Here is an 18,552-nt window from a genome sequence, read left to right as displayed (position 1 = left end):
TCTATATGCTGAGCAAATAATCTGAGAAGCTGGACTATATGAAGAAAAACGTGGCATCAGGATTGGAGGAAGAATCATTAACAACCCGAGATACACAGACGATACAACTTTGCTTGCTGAAAGTGAGGATGACTTGAGGTACTTACTGATGAAGATTGAACAATATAGTCTGCAGTGTGGATTACATCTCAATATAAAGGAGACAAAAATCCTCACAGCTGGACCAATAAGTAGCATCACAATAAATGGAGGAAAGATTGAGGTTGTCAGAGAATTCACATTGCTTGTTTCTACAATCGATGCCAATGGAAGCAGCAGTCAGGACATTAGACGACATGTAGCACTGAGCAGGTCAGCCGCCAAGGAACTCTTTCAAGTGCTGAGGAGCATGGATGTCTCCTTGTGGACTAAGGTGTGCCAGACACAAGCCATGATATTTTCAATCTCCTCGTATGCATGTGAGAGCTGGGCAGTGAATAAGGAAGACTGAAGGAGAGTTGATGCTTTTGAGTTGTGGTGCTGGCGAAGAATGCTGAAGGTACCATGGACTGCTAAAAGAGCTAACAGATCTGTCCTAGAGGAAGTGCTGCTAAAATGCTCCTTGGAGGTGAGAATGGCCAGACTTCTTCATCTCACCTACTTTGGTCATGTTGTGAGAAGGGACCATTCCTGGAGAAGGATGTCATGCTTGGTAAGGTGGAGGCCGACGAAAAAGAGGAAGCCCTTCAACAAGATGGATTGACACAGTGGCTTCGAAAATGGGCTCAAGTATAGCAAGGATCATGGAGCTGGTGCGAGATCAGGCGGTATTTTGTTCTGCTGTGCATGGGGTCACTATGAGTCGGAAATGACTCGACGGCACCTAGCAACAACAATCATAAACAAGGGCATCATTCTTCGTTAGTCTTCCTTATTCATTGTCCAGCTTTCACATGCTGATGAGATGATTAAAAATACCATGGCTTGGATCAGTTGCAATGTCAAAGTGACATCTTTGCTTTTTAAGACTTAAGAGAGGTGTTTCACAGCACATTTGCCCAATCCAATATGCCCTTTGATTTCTTGACTGCTGCTTCAACGGGTGTTGATTGTGGATCTAAGTAAAATTAAATCCTTGACAACTTAAATCTTTTCTCCATTTATTATGATATATTGCTCCATATTGCTCCAGTTGTGAGGATTTTTGTTTTCTTTATGTTGAGATGTAATCCAAACTGAAGATTTGAATCTTTGATCTTTATCAGTAAGTGCTTCAAGTTCTCTTCACTTTCAGCAAGCAAGGTGTGTCATTTGTATATCAGCAGGTTGAAATAAGTTTTCTTCCACTCTTGATGCTGAGTTCTTCATATAGTCTAATTTCTCAAGTTGTTTTCTCAGAATTATTATTGTTATTGTTGTTACCATTTCTGGAAGCAAACTGCCACATCATTCTCCTGTGGAGCAGCAAGTGGATTTGAACCACTGACCATTTGGTTTACAGCTGAGCTCATTAACCACTGCAGTACCAGGGAGGGGTCACTATATTCCTGAAATAGAAACATGTGAATCCTCCAGCTTTGATTTTTCTATTTCAAGATTATTTTGGGTGTTCTGGGCCCCTTGCATTTTTGCATGAATTTTAGAACCAGCTCATAAATTTCTGTAGAAAAAGCAGCTGGGATTTTGATGGGGCTTGTGTGAATCTGTATGTAGGTCAGTTTGAGGAGTATTGCCATCTTAACAATATTAAATCTTCTGATCATGGGTCATCTTTTCATTCATTTAGTTCTTTAATTTCTTTCAATGATGTTTTATAGTTTTCAGAGTGTAACTTTTATACTTCTTTCATTAAATTTATTCTTAAGTGTTTTATTCTTTATGATGCTCTGTAAGTGGAATTGCTTTCTTAATTTTATTCTTGAACATTTCATTTTAAATATATAGAAATACAATTGATTGTTGTATATTGATCTAGTATTCTGCAACCTTGATAAACTCATTTAGTAGCTCTAGAACTTTCTAAGTGGATTCCTTAAGATTTTCTATATACAGGATCATGTCATTTGCAAATACAGTTTCACTTTTTCCTTTTCAACTTGGATGCATTTTATTTTCCTTCCTAATTGCCCTTGATAGAACCTCCGTACAGTGTTGGAAGAGAAGTAGCAAGAGTGACATCTTTATCTTGTACTGGATCTTATGGAGAAACCATTCAATCTTTCCCAATTAACTGTAATGATTTTGGTGGATTTTTCATGGATGCCTTTTATCAGATTGAAAAAGTTCCCTTCTATTCCTAGTTTGTTGAATGCTTTTTATCATGAAAGGTTGTTGAATTTTGTAAAGTGCTTTATACATATTTATTGATATTATCATAGGTGTTTGTCCTTTGTTTTTATGATGTATTACATTGATAGATTTTTGTATGTTAATCAACCTTGGATTCCTGGGATAAATCTCACTTGGTTATGGTGTATAATCTTTTTTATATGCTTCTGGATTCTATTTAGGAGCTCTGGTGGCATAGTGCCTGAGATATTTGACTGCTAACCAGAGGGCTGGCAGTTCAAAGCCACCAGCCACTCCTGGGAAAGAAGGTTGGGCAATCTATTTATGTAGAGATACCACCTCGGAAACCAAAGGAAGGGGTCACTATAAGTGGGAAATGACTGATGGCAGTGAGTTTGGTTTTTTTGGTGGATTCTGTTTGCTCGTATTTTGTCGAGGGTTTTCATGTCTGTATTCCTTAGTTCATAAATTATGTTCGGTTGTTGTTGTTGTTGTTGTTGTTGTTGTTGTTTTCCTCGTGATGTCTTTGTGTTTTTTAGATATCAGGGTAATTCTCTCAACTCTCCCTACCATCAAGTCAGATCTGACTCATAGTGACCCCTCCTTGGGTTTCCAAGGCAGTATCACTACGGAAGTAGATTGCCCGGTCTTCTTTCCCAGGAGTGGCTGGTGAGTTTGAAGTGCCAGCCTTCTGGTTAGCAGTCAAATGCTTTAGGTACTATGCCACCAGAGCTCCTATCAGAGTAATTTACTGGCCTTATAGATTGAATGACTTGGGAAGCATTTTTTCCTTTTTTATTTTTTGAAGAATTTGTAGAAATGGTATTAAAGTTCTTTAAAGGTTTGGTAGAGTACACCAGTAAGGCCATCTATGACTGGGATTTTCTTTGTGGGAAATTTTTAAATTACTCCCACCCACCCCTGGTTTGGCTATATGTTTATTTACTTATTTATTTATTATTAAAATTACTATTTTAATCTCTTGTTAGATATATTCAGATTTTCTATCTTTTCTTGATCAGTTTTGGTGATTTGTGTTCATTTAGGAATTTGTCCCTTTCATCTAGGTTATCTTACTTGTTGGCATACAATTATTCATACTATTCCTTATAATTCTTTTTACTTCTGTGAGATTGTTAGTGATTGTCTCTCTTTCTTTCCTGATTTTTGCCTTCTCTTTTTTTTTCTTTATCAGTTTAGCTAAAGATTTGTTACTTATGTTGATCTATTTAATGAACTAATTTTTGTTATATTGATTTCTACTTTTTTGTTCTGTTCCCTATTTCATTCATTTCTACTCTAGTGTTTATTGTTTCCTTTCTTCTGTTTGCTTTGGGCTTAGTTTGATCTTTTTTGACTAGTTTCGTAAGGTGGAAAGTTAGATTATTGATTTGAGATCTTCCTTCTTTTTTCATATAGGTAATTACAGCCATTGATTTTCCTCTAAGCATTGCTTTAGCAATATCCCATATCTGTACATGTTGTATTTTCATTTTTACTTATCTTAAAATGATTTCTAATTTCCATTGCAATATCTCCCTTTGATCCATTAGTTATTTAGGAATATGTTGTTTACTTTCCACGCATTTCTGAATTTCTCTAATTTCTATCCATTGCAAAAAAAAAAAAAGAAACTAAACTCAATGCCGTTGAGTTGATCCTTACTCAGCGACCCCTCCTTAGGTGTCCAAGGAGGTATCACTACAGAAGTAGATTGCCCAAACTTCCTTCTGAGGAGTGGCTGGTGGGTTTGAACCACCAGCCTTCGGTTAGCAGTCAAATATCTCAGGCAGTATGCCACCAGAGTTCCCTTCTGTCTGTTATTGACTGCTAATTTCATTACGTTGAGGTCAGAAACATACTTTTGTGTAATGTCAAACCTTTTAAATTTGTTGAGGCTTATTTTAAAAGCCTAGCATATCCTGGAGAATGTTCCCTGTGCACTTTAGAAGAGTTTGTATTCTGCTTTTGTTGCGGGGAGGATTCTGTTGATGTCTATTTGGTGTATGGTATTGTTCATAGTATTGTTCAAGTCTTCAGTTTCCTTGTTGATATGCCTGGCTAGTCTGTTATTGAAAGTGCATTATTGAAGTCTCCAAATGTTATTAAACTATTTAATACAAATTCTGTCGTTTTGGCTTCATGTATTTTGGGGCTCTATTAGTGCAAGAAGCCCTGATGATGCGGTGGTTAAGCACTCAGCTGCTAATCAGAATTTTGGTGGTTCAAATCTACCACACACTCCACAGGAAGGAGAAAGATATGGTAGTCTGCTTCTTACAACCTTAGAAATCCTGTGGGACATTTCTACTCTGTCTTATAAAACCACTGTGAGTTGGAATCAGCTTAATCCAGTAGGTTGGCTTTTGGTTGTTAGTGTATATATGTTTCGAAGTGCAAATATCTTTTTGGTGGATTGACCCTTTGATTTTCTAAAATGTCCCTCTTCTAGTAAAATTTTTATCTATTTTATCTGACAGTGTGGCCCGTCCAGCTTACTTATGGCTGTTTGCATGACTAGAGTTATGTATCACCATGCAGAATTTTGTTTTTATGTAGCTGAATTTATCAATCTTTTTTTTCCCCCGTCTTCTGCATTTTGAGCTCTGACGGCATAGTGCCTACGGCATTTGACTGCTAACCAGAAGACTGGCGGTTCAAACCCAGCAGGCACTCCTCAGAAGGAAGACTGGGCAATCTACTTCTGTAGAGATACCACCTCAGAAACCCAAAGAGGGGTTGCTGTGAGTTGGATCAACTCAACGGTAGTGAGTTTGGTTTTCTGCATTTTGAATATTAGTTTGGCCTTTTTCACTTCAAGTTAGTAATTTTCCCATATTTTTATGTTTTCAGTTTTTAAGTTTCTATTTTTAGTCAATTTGATTTCATTTTGGTGCTTATTGTAAAAAGTGGATTCAACAGTAACTAGAGAGTAGACATGGATTGACATGGGTGAAGGGAAAGGCAGTACACACTAAGGAGAAGGGAAGTATAATGGGACCAATGGCAAAGGAAATGACTGGGAAGTACACAAGAGTAAAGACAAACAAATAAGTACTATTATATACACATTCCTGCAGTAATGGTAATAACAAAGAACATCTATGAGTAGATACATAGACAGACATGTAAGCTGAATATATGTGGGAAGGCAAATGAGAGTACATTCATGAGTATATATAGGTTTTGCAGAGGATATTTCTACATATGTATTCATGTGTGCTGTAAACATGTCCAAGAGTATTGTAGAGCTCATAGGGGACAAAATTCTGAAAACTTCTTGGCCATAACCAAACATTTTTTGGGAGTGACTCACTGGGCTTGGGGATTTAGGACCACAGTCTCAGGGCACATCCAGGTCAACTGGCATAATATAGTCCACAAAGGCAATGTTCTGTATCCCACTGTGGTACAACTGGGGTCTTAAAATCTTGACAGCTGCCATCTAAGATACAATTATTAGTCTCTTGCCTCTGGAGCAAGAAGGGTGAAGAAAATCAAAGACACACAGAAACAATTAGTCCGAAGGACTAATAGAGCAAAGGAACCACAGCCTCCACTAGCCTGAGACCAGAAGAACTAGATTGTGCCTGGCTGCTACTACTGACTATTCTGATTGGGATCATAATAGAAGGTCCAGGGCAGAGTGGGAGGAAAAATATAGAACAAAATTCAAAATCAGAGGGACTTCCTGTAAGATGGAGGAATAGGCAGACAAGCGACACAGACCCTCTTCAACAAAGAAAAGAGAAACCAATTGACAGAGACACAGAAGATAATCCTGGAGCCCTGAGCTTTGAAAGGAGCTCTACAGAAGTAGATTAGGCACCAACTAGTGGAAAAACCTGAATGAAAACTGTGAGTAGAAAGATGGTCGGAGATGTGGACTGTCGGCTACTCTGATGGGACAAACAGCCTGAATATTTACAAGTGGTGTTGGGACCTGAGAGTTGACCTGAAGATCAGCCCTGGTGACCAAGGGCTGGGGGAAGACTCTCTGGTGGCCTGTGACTAGGAAGGGAAACAGCAAGGGGGGAGACGAACTGAGCTGTGGACTTATTGCTGTCCGGAAGGCGCAGCCATTTTGATTGTTTACATGTAGCAGCCATTTTGGATATTTAAATTGATCAAGGGCACAGCCATTTTGAATACTTGTAAGCGGCAGGCATTTTGGATATTTAAAGTGACCGTGGGCGCAGCCATTTTGAATGTTTTCAAGTGGTGGCCATTTTGGATATTTAAAGTGACTGAGGGTGCAGCCATTTTGAATGTGTACAAGTGGTGGCCATTTGGATATTTAAGTGACCGAGGGTACAGCCATTTTTAATCTTTAAAGTGGCAACCATTTTGAATTTTAAAGTGATAGCATTCTTATTCAGATACCAGGGACCTAAGAATAGGCTCTGTTTGCCAAGGTTGGCAGAGACATACAAGAAGAGGCTGATGACAGGAAAGGAGGCAGGTGGTGAGTGTATAAGTGCTGTCAACTAGTGAATAGAGGAGCGGAGCACAGCACAGTACCCTGTGGGCATAGATAACATACAAAGAAAACAAAAAGCATGGGCAGGTCACTCCAACATACAATCACCAATTAAATATAAATGTAAAAATCTCACAATGCTTTGGAGACAACAGAGCATCACGGTCCACACCAAGAAGCAAGATAAAGCAGGAGAAACAAGGGACTGGGATACGGACCCAAAACACATCCCTGAGGAAGACACAGCATTGGAACTCCCTGAGAAAGAATTCAAAAGAATTATATTTAGGTATCTTCAAAGGATTGAGAGACAGATCAAAGAAAACACAGACAAAACCCTAGAAGAATTTTGGAAGAAAATACAAGAACAAAATAACAAAATAAATGAAAAATTAGAAAGTATTCTAAATCTACAGATAGAAATCCAGAAAATTAATGCTAAATTATCAGAAACAGATAACACATTGAAAGGGCCGAGGAGTAGAATTGATGCAACAGAAGACAGAATTAATGAGATTGAAGACAAATACCTGAACACTTTGGAAAGGGATCAATCAGAAAGAAGATCAAAACAAAATGAAGAAAGCCTAAGGTTCATGTGGGATACCATCAAAAGGAATAACTTACATGTCATTGGAATTGCAGAACAGGAAGAGAAAAATAAAACCACTGAAAAAATTGTCCAAGATTTGTTGGAAGATAACTTCCCTGATATGATGAAAGGTGAGAATATATCCATTCAGGAAGTCCAACGAACCCCAAACAGGATAAACCCCAAAAGAAAATCATCAAGACATATCGTTATTAAACTCACCAAAACCAAAGACAGAGAAAGAATCCTGAGAGCATCATGGGAAAAACGAAAAGTTACCTACAAGGGGCAACCAATAACACTAAGCTTGGCTTTCTCAACAGAAACCATGCAGGCAAGAAGACAATGGGATGGTATATATAAAACACTGAAAGAGAAAATTTTCCAACCAAGGATTATGTACCCAGCAAAATTGTCCCTCAAATAGGATGGTGAAATTAGGACATTTCCAGATAATCAGAAATTAAGGGAATTTGTTAAAACCAGACCAACCTTACAAGAGATGCTAAAGGGAGTCCTTTGGACAGAGAAGCAACAACAGCCAGCAGCAGTGGACCATTAACACACATGATGACATAACCCAGAAACCAACACAGCTATGGAAGTATCCAAAGTACATAAGCCTACAAGATTGTAAACAGGGAACTGAAGACATCAATTGACAAATGAGGACAACTACAAACCAAAAAGAGGGATAAAACTTCTCGATGGTAGGGATGTCAAGACAACTACAAGATAGAACGGACTGTTCTAAACTTGGGAAGAAAACTCTAAATCACAGGGTAATCTCAAAGAAAAATTATAAACCTTCATGTCAAAATCAAAAAGAGGAGCAACACAAATGTTTAGCAAATACTAAAACAATAGCAGTGAAGGAAGTGATGACACTATTCGTAAACAAAACGAACTCAGCATAGAAAATTATGTGGAACAAAGAAATCGACACCACGAAAAAGCACATAACAAAAATGACAGCAACAAATTCATATTTTCTGATAATTATTTATCTGGCAAGGGACTTATCTCTAAGATTTATAGAAAACTCCAGTGCCTCAACACCAAAGGAATTAACAATCCAGTTGAAAAATGGGCAGAAGACATGAATAGACACTTCACCAAGGAGGATATTCAGGAGGCCAGCTAATACATGAAGAGATGCTCACAATTATTGGCCATCAGAGATATACAAATCAAAACGCAGTGAGATACTGTCTCACCCCAGCACTGATGGCAAGGTTCAACAAGACGGAAAATAACAAATGCTGGCAAGGATATGGAGAGACTGGAACTCTCATACACTGCTGGTGGGACTGTGAAGTGATACAACCACTGTGGAAAGCAATATGGCTATTCCTTATCGTTGTTGTTGTTATGTGCCGTGGAGTTGGACCCTACTCATAGCGACCCCTCCTTGGGTTTCCGAGGCAGTATCACTACAGAAATAGATTGCCCAACCTTCCTTCTGAGGAGTGGCTGGTGGGTTTCAACCACCAGCCTTCTGGTCAGCAGGCAAGTGCCTTAGGCACTACGCTACCAGAGCTCCTGGTGATTCCTTAGAAAGCTGGAATTGGAGATACCATTTGAGCCAACCATCCCATTACTAGGTACATGTCCTAGAGAGGTGAGAGCCAGTACAGGAATAGATACATGCACACTCACATTCATCGCAGCACTACTTACAATAGCAAAAGACTGGAAGCAACCTACGTGCCCATCAGCGGAAGAGTGGATGACCAAACTGTTGTACATGCACATAATGGAATGCTATGCAGCGTTGAAGAATAATGTAGAGTCTGCAAAACAGTGCATAATATGGATGAATTTGGAGGACATTATGCTGAATGAAGTAAGTCAATCACAGAAGGACAAATATAGTATTAGTTCATTGTTATGGAGAGTCAAGGAAAGGTTTATATATGGAGGAAAACTTCCTTTGTTGGTTGCCAGAGGTGGAAGGGGAGGGGAAGTAAGTAGCACTGCAAAAAAAAAAAAAAAAAGCATTGACCCATGTCACTTTAGTTTTGTGTATTTCACAGTACATAAATTATATCTCAATAAAATGCATTTAAAAAAAATTCAAAATCATAAAAAAGACCAGACTTACTTGTCTGATAGAGACTGGCAGAAACCCTAAGACTGGCCCTTAGACACCCTTCAGGCCTGGAACTGAATTGGATCAACTTTTAGCCAAACAATAGACAAGTCTATAAAGTTAATAACACCAAGGATGAATATACTCTTCAGAACAATTAGTTAACCATATAAGACCAGAAAGATAGTGTTTGAACCAAAACAAAATTCAGAAGACAGGAAGAGGCAAGGAAAAATGATGAATAGAAATGGAGAACCCAGGGAAGAAGTGGGAAGACCAATGTTACGTAGTTGTTGTTGTTATGTGTCATCGAATTGGACCCGACTCATAGCAACCCCTTCTTGGGTTTCTGAGGCAGTATCACTACGGAAGTAGATTGCCCAACATTCCTGTCGAGGAGTGGCTGGTAGGTTTGATCCTCTAGCCTTCTGGTTAGCAGTCAAGTGCCCTACGCACTGTGTTACCAGAGCTCCTCCTGCTACGTAGAGGGGATTCAAATCATGAAACAAAATGTGTATAAATTGTGTATGAATGGAAATTTAATTTCCTCTGTAAACTTTCACTCATATCACAATAAAATTTTTAAAAAGTGGATTCAACTTAATTTTCCCTTTATATCCAATTGTCTCAGTACAGTTTATTGAATAGTCCATTTTCGTTGCTGATTTGAGCTGCCAATCTGATCTTAAGCTAAATTTGCATGTGTATTTGTGTCTATTCTTACAGCCTTTTTGTTCCGGTGTTGTTTTTGTACTAATGCACCATGACCACAATGTTAATAATTGACTGAAGCTTCATAATATATTTTATCACTATGCTAGCCTCTCCTTATTTCTCTTGCTTTTCGGAATGTTTCCAGCAATTCTTTTTTGTTTATTTTTCCATATCAAAATTACATTAGCTTGCCTAGTTCAGACCTTCTAATAATTCTCATAGTAAGCCTAATAATGTCTAAACCTATTGGTATTTTTCACATTAAAATCACATTAAATTTATAAATTAATATAGGTTTATTGGTATCTTTTGACATTGAATCTTCCTGCTCAAAAATATGGTATAGCTTTACATATGTGCAGATCTATTTTTGTAATCTTAAAAAACATTTTAAAAATTTAATCTTGAATGTGGACATTTTCAAACGTATATATAAAAATGGAATAATATAATGAAATACTACCATTGACCTATCACCCAACTTCAGTAATTTTCTACATATGTTGTTGTTATTCGCCATCGAGTCAGCCCCGACTCATAGCGACCCCTCCTTGGGTTTCCAAGGCAGTATCACTACGGAAGTAGGATTGCCCAACCTTCCTTCCGAGGAGTGGCTGGTGGGTTTGAACCGCCAGCTTTCGGATGAGCAGTCGAGTGCCTTAGGCACTACGCTACCAGAGCTCCTGTGGATAACATTAAGAATGGTAATTTTAGAACACTTAATTGTACTTACGAGGAACCTGTACACAGACCAGGAGGTGGTTGTTGGAACAGAACAAGGGAATAGTGCATGGTTTAAAGTTAAGAAGGCAATGCCTGAGGGCTGTATCCTTTCACCAATCTGTATGCTGAGCAAATAATCCGAGAAGCTGGACTATATGAAGAACGTGGCATTCTACATATGGCAGTTATATTTTTTTTATCTTATGGCCAGTTATATTTTTTCCATCTTACTCTCCCCCTCACCCAGCATTTTCAAACAAATCTCAGACATTATATTCAGAAGTGTTTTCTTTATATGATTGCGTATATTTCTTGTTAAGTTTATTATTAGGCATTTTATCTAAATATTGGTTATATAAGGAGCTCTGGTGGCACAGTGCATAAGGCATTTGACTGCTAACCAGAAGGTTAGTGGTTCAGACCCACCAGCCACTCTGCAGAAGGAAGACTGGGCAATCTACTTTGGTAAAGATTTATTGCCTCAGAAACCCAATGGGGGTCTCTGCGCGTTGAAATTGACTCGATGGCAGTGAGTGAGTGATTGGATGTGTATGTATATGTGTGTGTGTGAAATTTGTTGCTATGTATTAATTTTGTAACTTTTAGTTTTATTATTGGCCTATGTTAAATAAAATTTATAAATTTGAAATAAGGTGAATTACTACCTTTCCTAGTCTCTGCAATTTCATAAATTTGTCAACCAGATTTTACCTATGTGCATACCTGGTCTATTAGTTAGGAATATGCTAAAATTACAGGTATAAACTAATGTAGTAGGCTACTAATCTTGTTCTCAACAATATGATTATGATCTGAAAAATATCGATCAGCCCCTGTAATGGCACCACAAGCTTACCAGGGATTCCTGTCCCATAAGGCTTTCTGTTATGACCTGAAAAACTTGGGCTGTGTTTAGTTTCCTGTGACTTTGTAATGTTGTTATTGTACTTGCTGGACTTTATTCTTCCAGTAGATCTTAAAAATCACATCTGGATGGTAAGTGAGACGCTCAGAAATGCAAATTAACTCTTTCAAACCATTAGGGGACCATTTCAGTCTTTTTGAGTTCTTATGAGAAACACTGATTAGATGTATTAGGAACCATGTTGTGAGTTGAATAGTATTTTTAGACTGTTTCAAATGCAGCACCATAAGCATCCTGTTTGATTTTCAAACTCTCAGAGAGTTTTATCAGTCCTTTTTGGTCCTGTCCTGTCTTAACTGATGTTCTGCCAGAGTAGAGTCAGAGATTGGGGGTCTACTCAATTAGGAAAATTCATATTGTTGGAAGTCTTTATCTCTCCCATGGCCTGTCTCTGAAATGGCATCTGGTTTTTCTGTAATTAATTATTTTCTCAATTTAATGGGAACTTTCTTTGGATATACCTCGTTATTACATAAGTAAATTAATTCTAGTTTATTAAAGAAAAAAAAAATTAAAGGAATTTTCCTTCAGAGAAAAGTCCTTTTTTCTAAGTTACAATGGCCTAGTTTTCATGAAGTCTTTTAAGTGACAGATTCATTTGGATGGAGATACATATATTTCATTAAAACATGGCTTTGAGGGGGAACTATGGACCTAGTTTTGATATTAATGATATCCTTGAATACCAGGTTACCTGACTTTGATCAAGTTAAGTGACTATTACTGTTTAAGAAAATAATACCTACCTCATTGAGATGTTAAAGAATTAAGTGAATTAATGTATTTAAAGAACTTAAAATAGAACCCAGCACACATAATTTCAATAGAGTGTTAAGCAAACAAAAAGTAAAACCTGAATACAGAAATTGGCTTTCCTAAAATGTCAAAATAGGTCAAGGAAACTCCAAAATTCTAGTCTGCTTTCTTTCAACTCACTCTTTTGAATTAGCTTCTTTTCTGCAAATATAATAGTTGCTAACTTTAACAACCTCTTTCATTTTAAAGATTCGCCGATTCTCAGTCCAGCTAATTCTGCAATCAATTTAAGTGGCGCGCAGGACCTGACCCGGAATAAGAATGTTGTGAAACCACTGGCTTTATCTTTGCAGGTTGTAGGGAAGACTTTTGCTGCAGGTGATGTTTTCTTCACTTATACTTCTTTGGTAAATACATAGTCTGTAAAGGACTTGTGGGAAATTCAGTTGACAGACTGACAGAAGAAAACAGAAACTGCTTCTACCTGCCAGTTGAAAACAGAAGCAAGGCTTTTTATAGTAGTGTATTATTCCCCAAAGCCTTGTAGTCTGTATATTCCAACCAGAAAAGTTAGAGAATAGCACTTGGCACACACAATGGAGACGGAGCAGTTTGATTCCATTCAACAACTATTTATTTGAGTACCTGCTCTGACTAAAAATTGAGTATATAAAGTTAAATAAGACTGCAATCTGACCCCTAGAGTACTTTTGTCCTTTTAGGAGAAATTGACTTTGTACTAATTTCGTTGGATTCTGTAACAAAGTATGACAAGATGTATGGCTAAAACAATAAATATTTACTCTGTCACATTTCTGGAAGGTAGAAATCTGAAAAGCTGTCAGCAGGGCTATAGTCTCTTTGACATTTCGAAGAGAGCAATCTTTGCTTTTCTCTCGTGGCTTCTGGTGGTCCCAGGCATTCCTTGGCTTGTAGCAGCATAACTCTAATCTTTGCCTCTGCCTTCACATGGTTGTCTTCCCTGTGTGTCTGTCTCCTCTTTTTATAAGGACACCAGTAATATGGATTAGGATTAATCCTATACCAGTATTGACCACATGTTAACTAATTACATCTACAAAGACTATTTCTAAATAAGTTTACATTCACAGGTACCAGGGGATAAAACTTCAAAGTATCATTTTAAGGGGGACAATTCAATCTGTAACATACCCATAACAAGAAATTTTGGGAGTATTATGGTAAAGAAAACAATATGCTAGGGAGCAGAGAAGGGAATTTCAGCCCAGCATTTTAGGGAGTAACTGAGAATGATTTGGTGGAGGAGCTTGGTTTTGGATGATGGTGAGGTGTTAACAATACATAGGAGAAGGGGAGAGACATAATGTTTGCAGGTACTTCCAGCAGTTTGGAGTTATTAGACCATGGTGGGCAAGGGAAAGGTCATAGGAGGCTGTGTTAAAAAATGAGGATTCTACTCCATAACTGATAGAACAGGATAATTACGTAGTCTGCATTGAACTTGAGCTAGGTCATTTTGACAGCAATCTGAAAAAGAAGACAGAGGTAGGAAAATTAGTTGGAGGACATTTCAGTAGTCTAGATGAGAAATAAAGAAGGCCTTGGCCAGGCCAGCAGGGTTGGAGAAAAGGTGACAGATTTGGATAAATACTCAGGAAGTAAAACCAGGACTTGACTGAGCTAATGTGAGCATGAAGGAGAAGAAGGGGTCTAGGTGATGTCCACCTTTCTGTGCTAATGGTAAGGTGGTACCATTACCTGATATACAGAAGGAGAAGCATGTTCTCCAGGAGGAGACTGTGAGTTCGATTTGGACATGCTAAATTTGAGATACCTATGACATACAGTGGAACTGTTCAACAGTCCTTTGTTTTGCCATGGCAGAAAGTCAAATGAAACTGTGTTTAGACTGGTGGTTTAGATTTAAGCTACGGACATGTCATTAAAATCATCAGGGTAACTGATATCACCCAGGGAGAGATGTCGTGTGAGACTGTGATAAAGTGAACTGAGGATAAAGTCCTAGAAAAGTCCAGTTAAATGTTTAAGGAGACAGAATGGTCAGAGAAGTAAAAGAAGAATGAGGAGAAAAAGCCTGCCATTTTTGGAAACTTTCCAACAATTCGGCATCATAATTTACCCAGCCCACTTTTGTTCTTACTCTGATCCTGTTGCTTGCACCTTCTCCCTCAGTCTTAGATTACAGACCTGAATAAGCCGAATCCAAATTTTTATAGCATTTTGAAAAATAATGAAATAATAGATTTTGGCAGTAATCATCTTGGCTTCTAAAACCATCAGATGAAAAGTGATTAGCAAGATTGTAGTGCAAGGATTAGTCTGACAACCCTTTAACCCACTGATCAATATTAACATCTCAAAAAGAAAAACAGCCATTATGTGCTTCCTGATGGAAATTATAAAAGGAACTTTAGTGGGTGCAATGATTAAAGCATTCAGCTGCTAATCAGAATGTTGGCTGTTTGAACCCACCAGCTGTTCCGTGGGAGAAAGATAAGTAGTCTGCTTCCATAAAGATTTATAGCCCTGGAAACCCTATGGGACAGTTCTACTCTGTCCTGTAGGGTCACTATGAGTCAGAATCAACTTGATGGTGGTGGATTTGGTCTGTTTTCTGGATGGAAATAATAAACTCTGCTTATTAGATACTTGTGCCAAAAAAATTAAACCTGAATCTGATCACCTCTATTTCTAACTTGTTTAGAGGAAATACAGGGGACAAAGAACTGTAAAGTGACACCAGAGTATCCTATCAGCAAAACCCAGAAAATGGGAAATTTTGCCAAGTCTTCAACAGATTAATTGTAAAAAAGAAAAAGCAAAAAAGAGGAAGCCTATATATTAAAAGAGGTTTATGGGACATATCAACTAAATTCAATGTGTGGATCTTTTTTTGAGCCCTGATTTGAGCAAGCCAACTGTAAAAAAAGATATTTCTAATTGGAGGAAATTTGAATACTGATGGGATATTTGATGATACTAAGAAATTATTAGTCTTTGTTAATTTTAAGTATATGGTTTTTCAGATATCCCTGTTTTAATAAACACATACTGGCATATTGATGGATGAAATAATATGAGTTTGCTTCACAATAATCCAGAGCATGTATGTGTGTATATGGAGGCAGGAGGGAAGATGGGGTATAGATGAAGTAAGCTGGCCATGTGTTTATAAGTGTTGAAGCTGGGTGACTGGTACACAGGAGTTTATTACACTGTTCTCTCTACTTTTATGTTTGAAAATTTCCATGATACAAGATTTAAAAAAAAAAAAAAGTTTTCCCTTCCTTCACCCAACACTTCACTGAAAATGACATCGTCAATGAAAAGATGTCTTAAGGTCCTAAAGAATAACTTTTAGGTGGCATTTAATTTCAATGAAGGTACTGCTCTGTTGTTTGTAGTTGGTTTTATATAAATTGACTAAACCAGTCAGTGATGTTTTTTGAATCCTAGGGTGTGAGGGTTATCGTGTGGTAGCAGCATCACAGAATGCTACCCAGCCTGTCTTCTGAGTGGCTTCTCTGCTTGTGCACCATAGATGCTGCTAACGGAAACAGTAGCCATGGAGGGAAGAGCAGTGCGTCCAGCTCCACTCCAGCCCGCCCAGTGACTTACTCTTTGTCAGCAAGACCAAGCTATGCATCAGGAGACCCAGGTAAAAAACCCATTTTAGAATCTTGAAGTAACACACTTAATTATGGTAGAGATACTACAGGTTTTAGAACAATGAATTAGCTGACAGCATACTTCCAGTGTTTTTTCTTAGTTTATCAAACAATGCTTTGAACATTTACTATTGGTGTGAACAATGATGATTAAATATCTTAGTGATTCTATTAAGTGGATGACCTATCTGGGAAGTACTATTGAAATAAATGTATAAGGAAATGTCCTGAAAAACCATGGGATTTGATGACCAAAGTACATGATTCAACATTCCTCTCTGATATGTTACTCTGGGCAAATCTGAGCCCTCCTTTCTCCATGTACAGAATGAATATAACAATCACAGTTGTATTGTAACTTCATGGAGTTGTTGATAGAATCAAAATGAAATCTTCTCTTTCTCTCTCTCTCTCTGCCTTCGGGTCGAACCCCGACTCATAGTGACCCCTCCCTTGGGTTTCCGAGGCGGTATCACTAGAGAAGTAGATTGCCCAAACTTCCTTCTGAGGAGTGGCCAGTGGGTTTGAACTGCCAGCCTTCTGGTTAGCAGTCAAATGCCTTAGGCACTATGCTACCAGAGATCAAAATGAAATAGTCTGGGTAAAACTGTAAAATAGTGTATACAGATGTTAAGTTGTATTGTTGTTGTTATGTGCCATAGAGTTGGACCCAACTCATAGCGACCCCTCCTTGGGTTTCTGAGGCAGTATCACTACGGAAGTAGATTGCCTCATCTTCCTTCTGAGGAGTGGCTGGTGGGTTTGAATCACCAGCTTTCTGGTTAGCAGTCAAGTGCCTTAGGCTACCAGAGCTCTCAAGTTGTATTATTAGTGTGCCTTTTTCTAACTTCATTTTGCCTCTAGAAGAATAACTTGGACTTTCTGAATACACTAAGTCCCTAGGATAGAACATTGGACTCATGGAAAACTCCTACTTGCCCTTTATTGTTACGTAAATTTTCTCTCACTTTCAAATGACTGAAACCCTGACTGCAACAAATTCTTCATCACAATCACCTTCACTTGGGACACATGCAGCTTTTAAATCATTGAAAAGACCTTGAGCCTTTTCTTGCACTAAAGTAAAGCTAAATAAAAACTGTACGCACCTGTTCCAACCTACCTACAAATGTGACTTAAAGATGCACTTAGGAATGGATCTCATTGTAACCTAGGGACTGTCTGTATAATCAAATTAAAGGCCCTGTGTTACTTTGACATTTCCTTTCTTCCATATTGCTGAAAAGAAGACCCAGCTTTCTTTTTGTCCCCAGGGACCGTGTTCATTTCTGGGCCACCAAAGAAACGACACCGAGGATGGTATCCTGGGTCACCTCTCCCCCAACCTGGTTTAGTTGTACCTGTTCCTACAGTTCGACCTCTTGCAAGAACTGGTAAGATTTTAGCAGAAGACTAAAGATTTTAGGTTTTTCTTTTTAAATTAGCAAAGATATTTTCTACATTTGTTTTTTCCATGAGACCTTGAAGATAAATTTCCTTAACTAACCATTGTGTCCAATATTTTGTAAGGATGTTAATAGTAGGTAATATTTTCTTCCCCTCACATCTACATTCCCTACAGCCACATATGGTCTTAATTCACTTGGTATAATTTTCTCCCATAATTTTAATAAGCTATTCTTTACACACATGATGCTACCAACCCACCATCATAGGGCATAAATAGACTTGTTTTGCTGGTAGTTAGATTTATCCTCCTGTGATCTCATTCCCTATGTGAACCATGCTTATTATTTCTGGTCTAGTTGGTTCACCCTGTGACTAGAAACCTGAAAAACCAATTGGTTCTGCTTGATGCTGCCAAACTATAGCCATGAGGTGTCTGTGGTTAAATGGCAAAACACTTGTCTGCCTCATTGTACTAAATTATAAATGTACTGATTCTAAGACATAAATGGAGTTCTTTAAAAATTTAAGTGTGTTTAAATAAGTAGTTTTAAAGACCACACAGAGATCTTATTATACACAAAGAATTGTGTCAGTTTGTTACCATGGTTGCCCTTAGGGTAGTACTGATTAGTGATGAGTTTATCCTTATTCACACTTTTCTACACTTTTCAAATTTTCTACAATGAGCAGATATGCCTTTGATAATCTGAAAGGAAAAGATAAACTACAAAACAGAATCCAAAAGATTATATGTGGGAAAAACAACTGGAAAGAAAACTACTGAAATACTAAATAGTAATTATCTCCAGATGTGTGTGTGATCATGGTTGATATTTCTGTTCTTTCTCTTGCTTTTTCACCATTTCTAATTTTATATAATAAACATGAATTACTTTAATGGAAAAAAAAAGCACAAAAACC

General features: G+C 37.8%; 1 protein-coding gene across 1 annotated transcript in view; it reads left to right on the top strand.

Annotated features, from left to right (window-relative positions):
* The window catches only part of GREB1L (GREB1 like retinoic acid receptor coactivator), a 204,166-nt gene that overhangs the window by 98,130 nt on the left and 87,484 nt on the right, over nucleotides 1-18,552 (top strand). Inside the window, exons 6-7 of the mRNA XM_007935598.1 lie at nucleotides 16,095-16,211; nucleotides 17,496-17,615. Of these exons, the coding sequence (XP_007933789.1) occupies nucleotides 16,095-16,211; nucleotides 17,496-17,615 (237 nt within the window). The remainder of the gene's footprint in view (nucleotides 1-16,094; nucleotides 16,212-17,495; nucleotides 17,616-18,552) is intronic.

Source organism: Orycteropus afer, unplaced genomic scaffold, assembly GCF_000298275.1.
Source record: "Orycteropus afer afer isolate SDZICR_OR568_19922 unplaced genomic scaffold, OryAfe1.0 scaffold00030, whole genome shotgun sequence".
In the NCBI taxonomy this organism is placed as follows: domain Eukaryota; kingdom Metazoa; phylum Chordata; class Mammalia; order Tubulidentata; family Orycteropodidae; genus Orycteropus; species Orycteropus afer.
The sequence above is the reverse complement of the archived record's forward strand: the minus strand, read 5'-3'. Positions and strand labels throughout refer to the sequence as shown.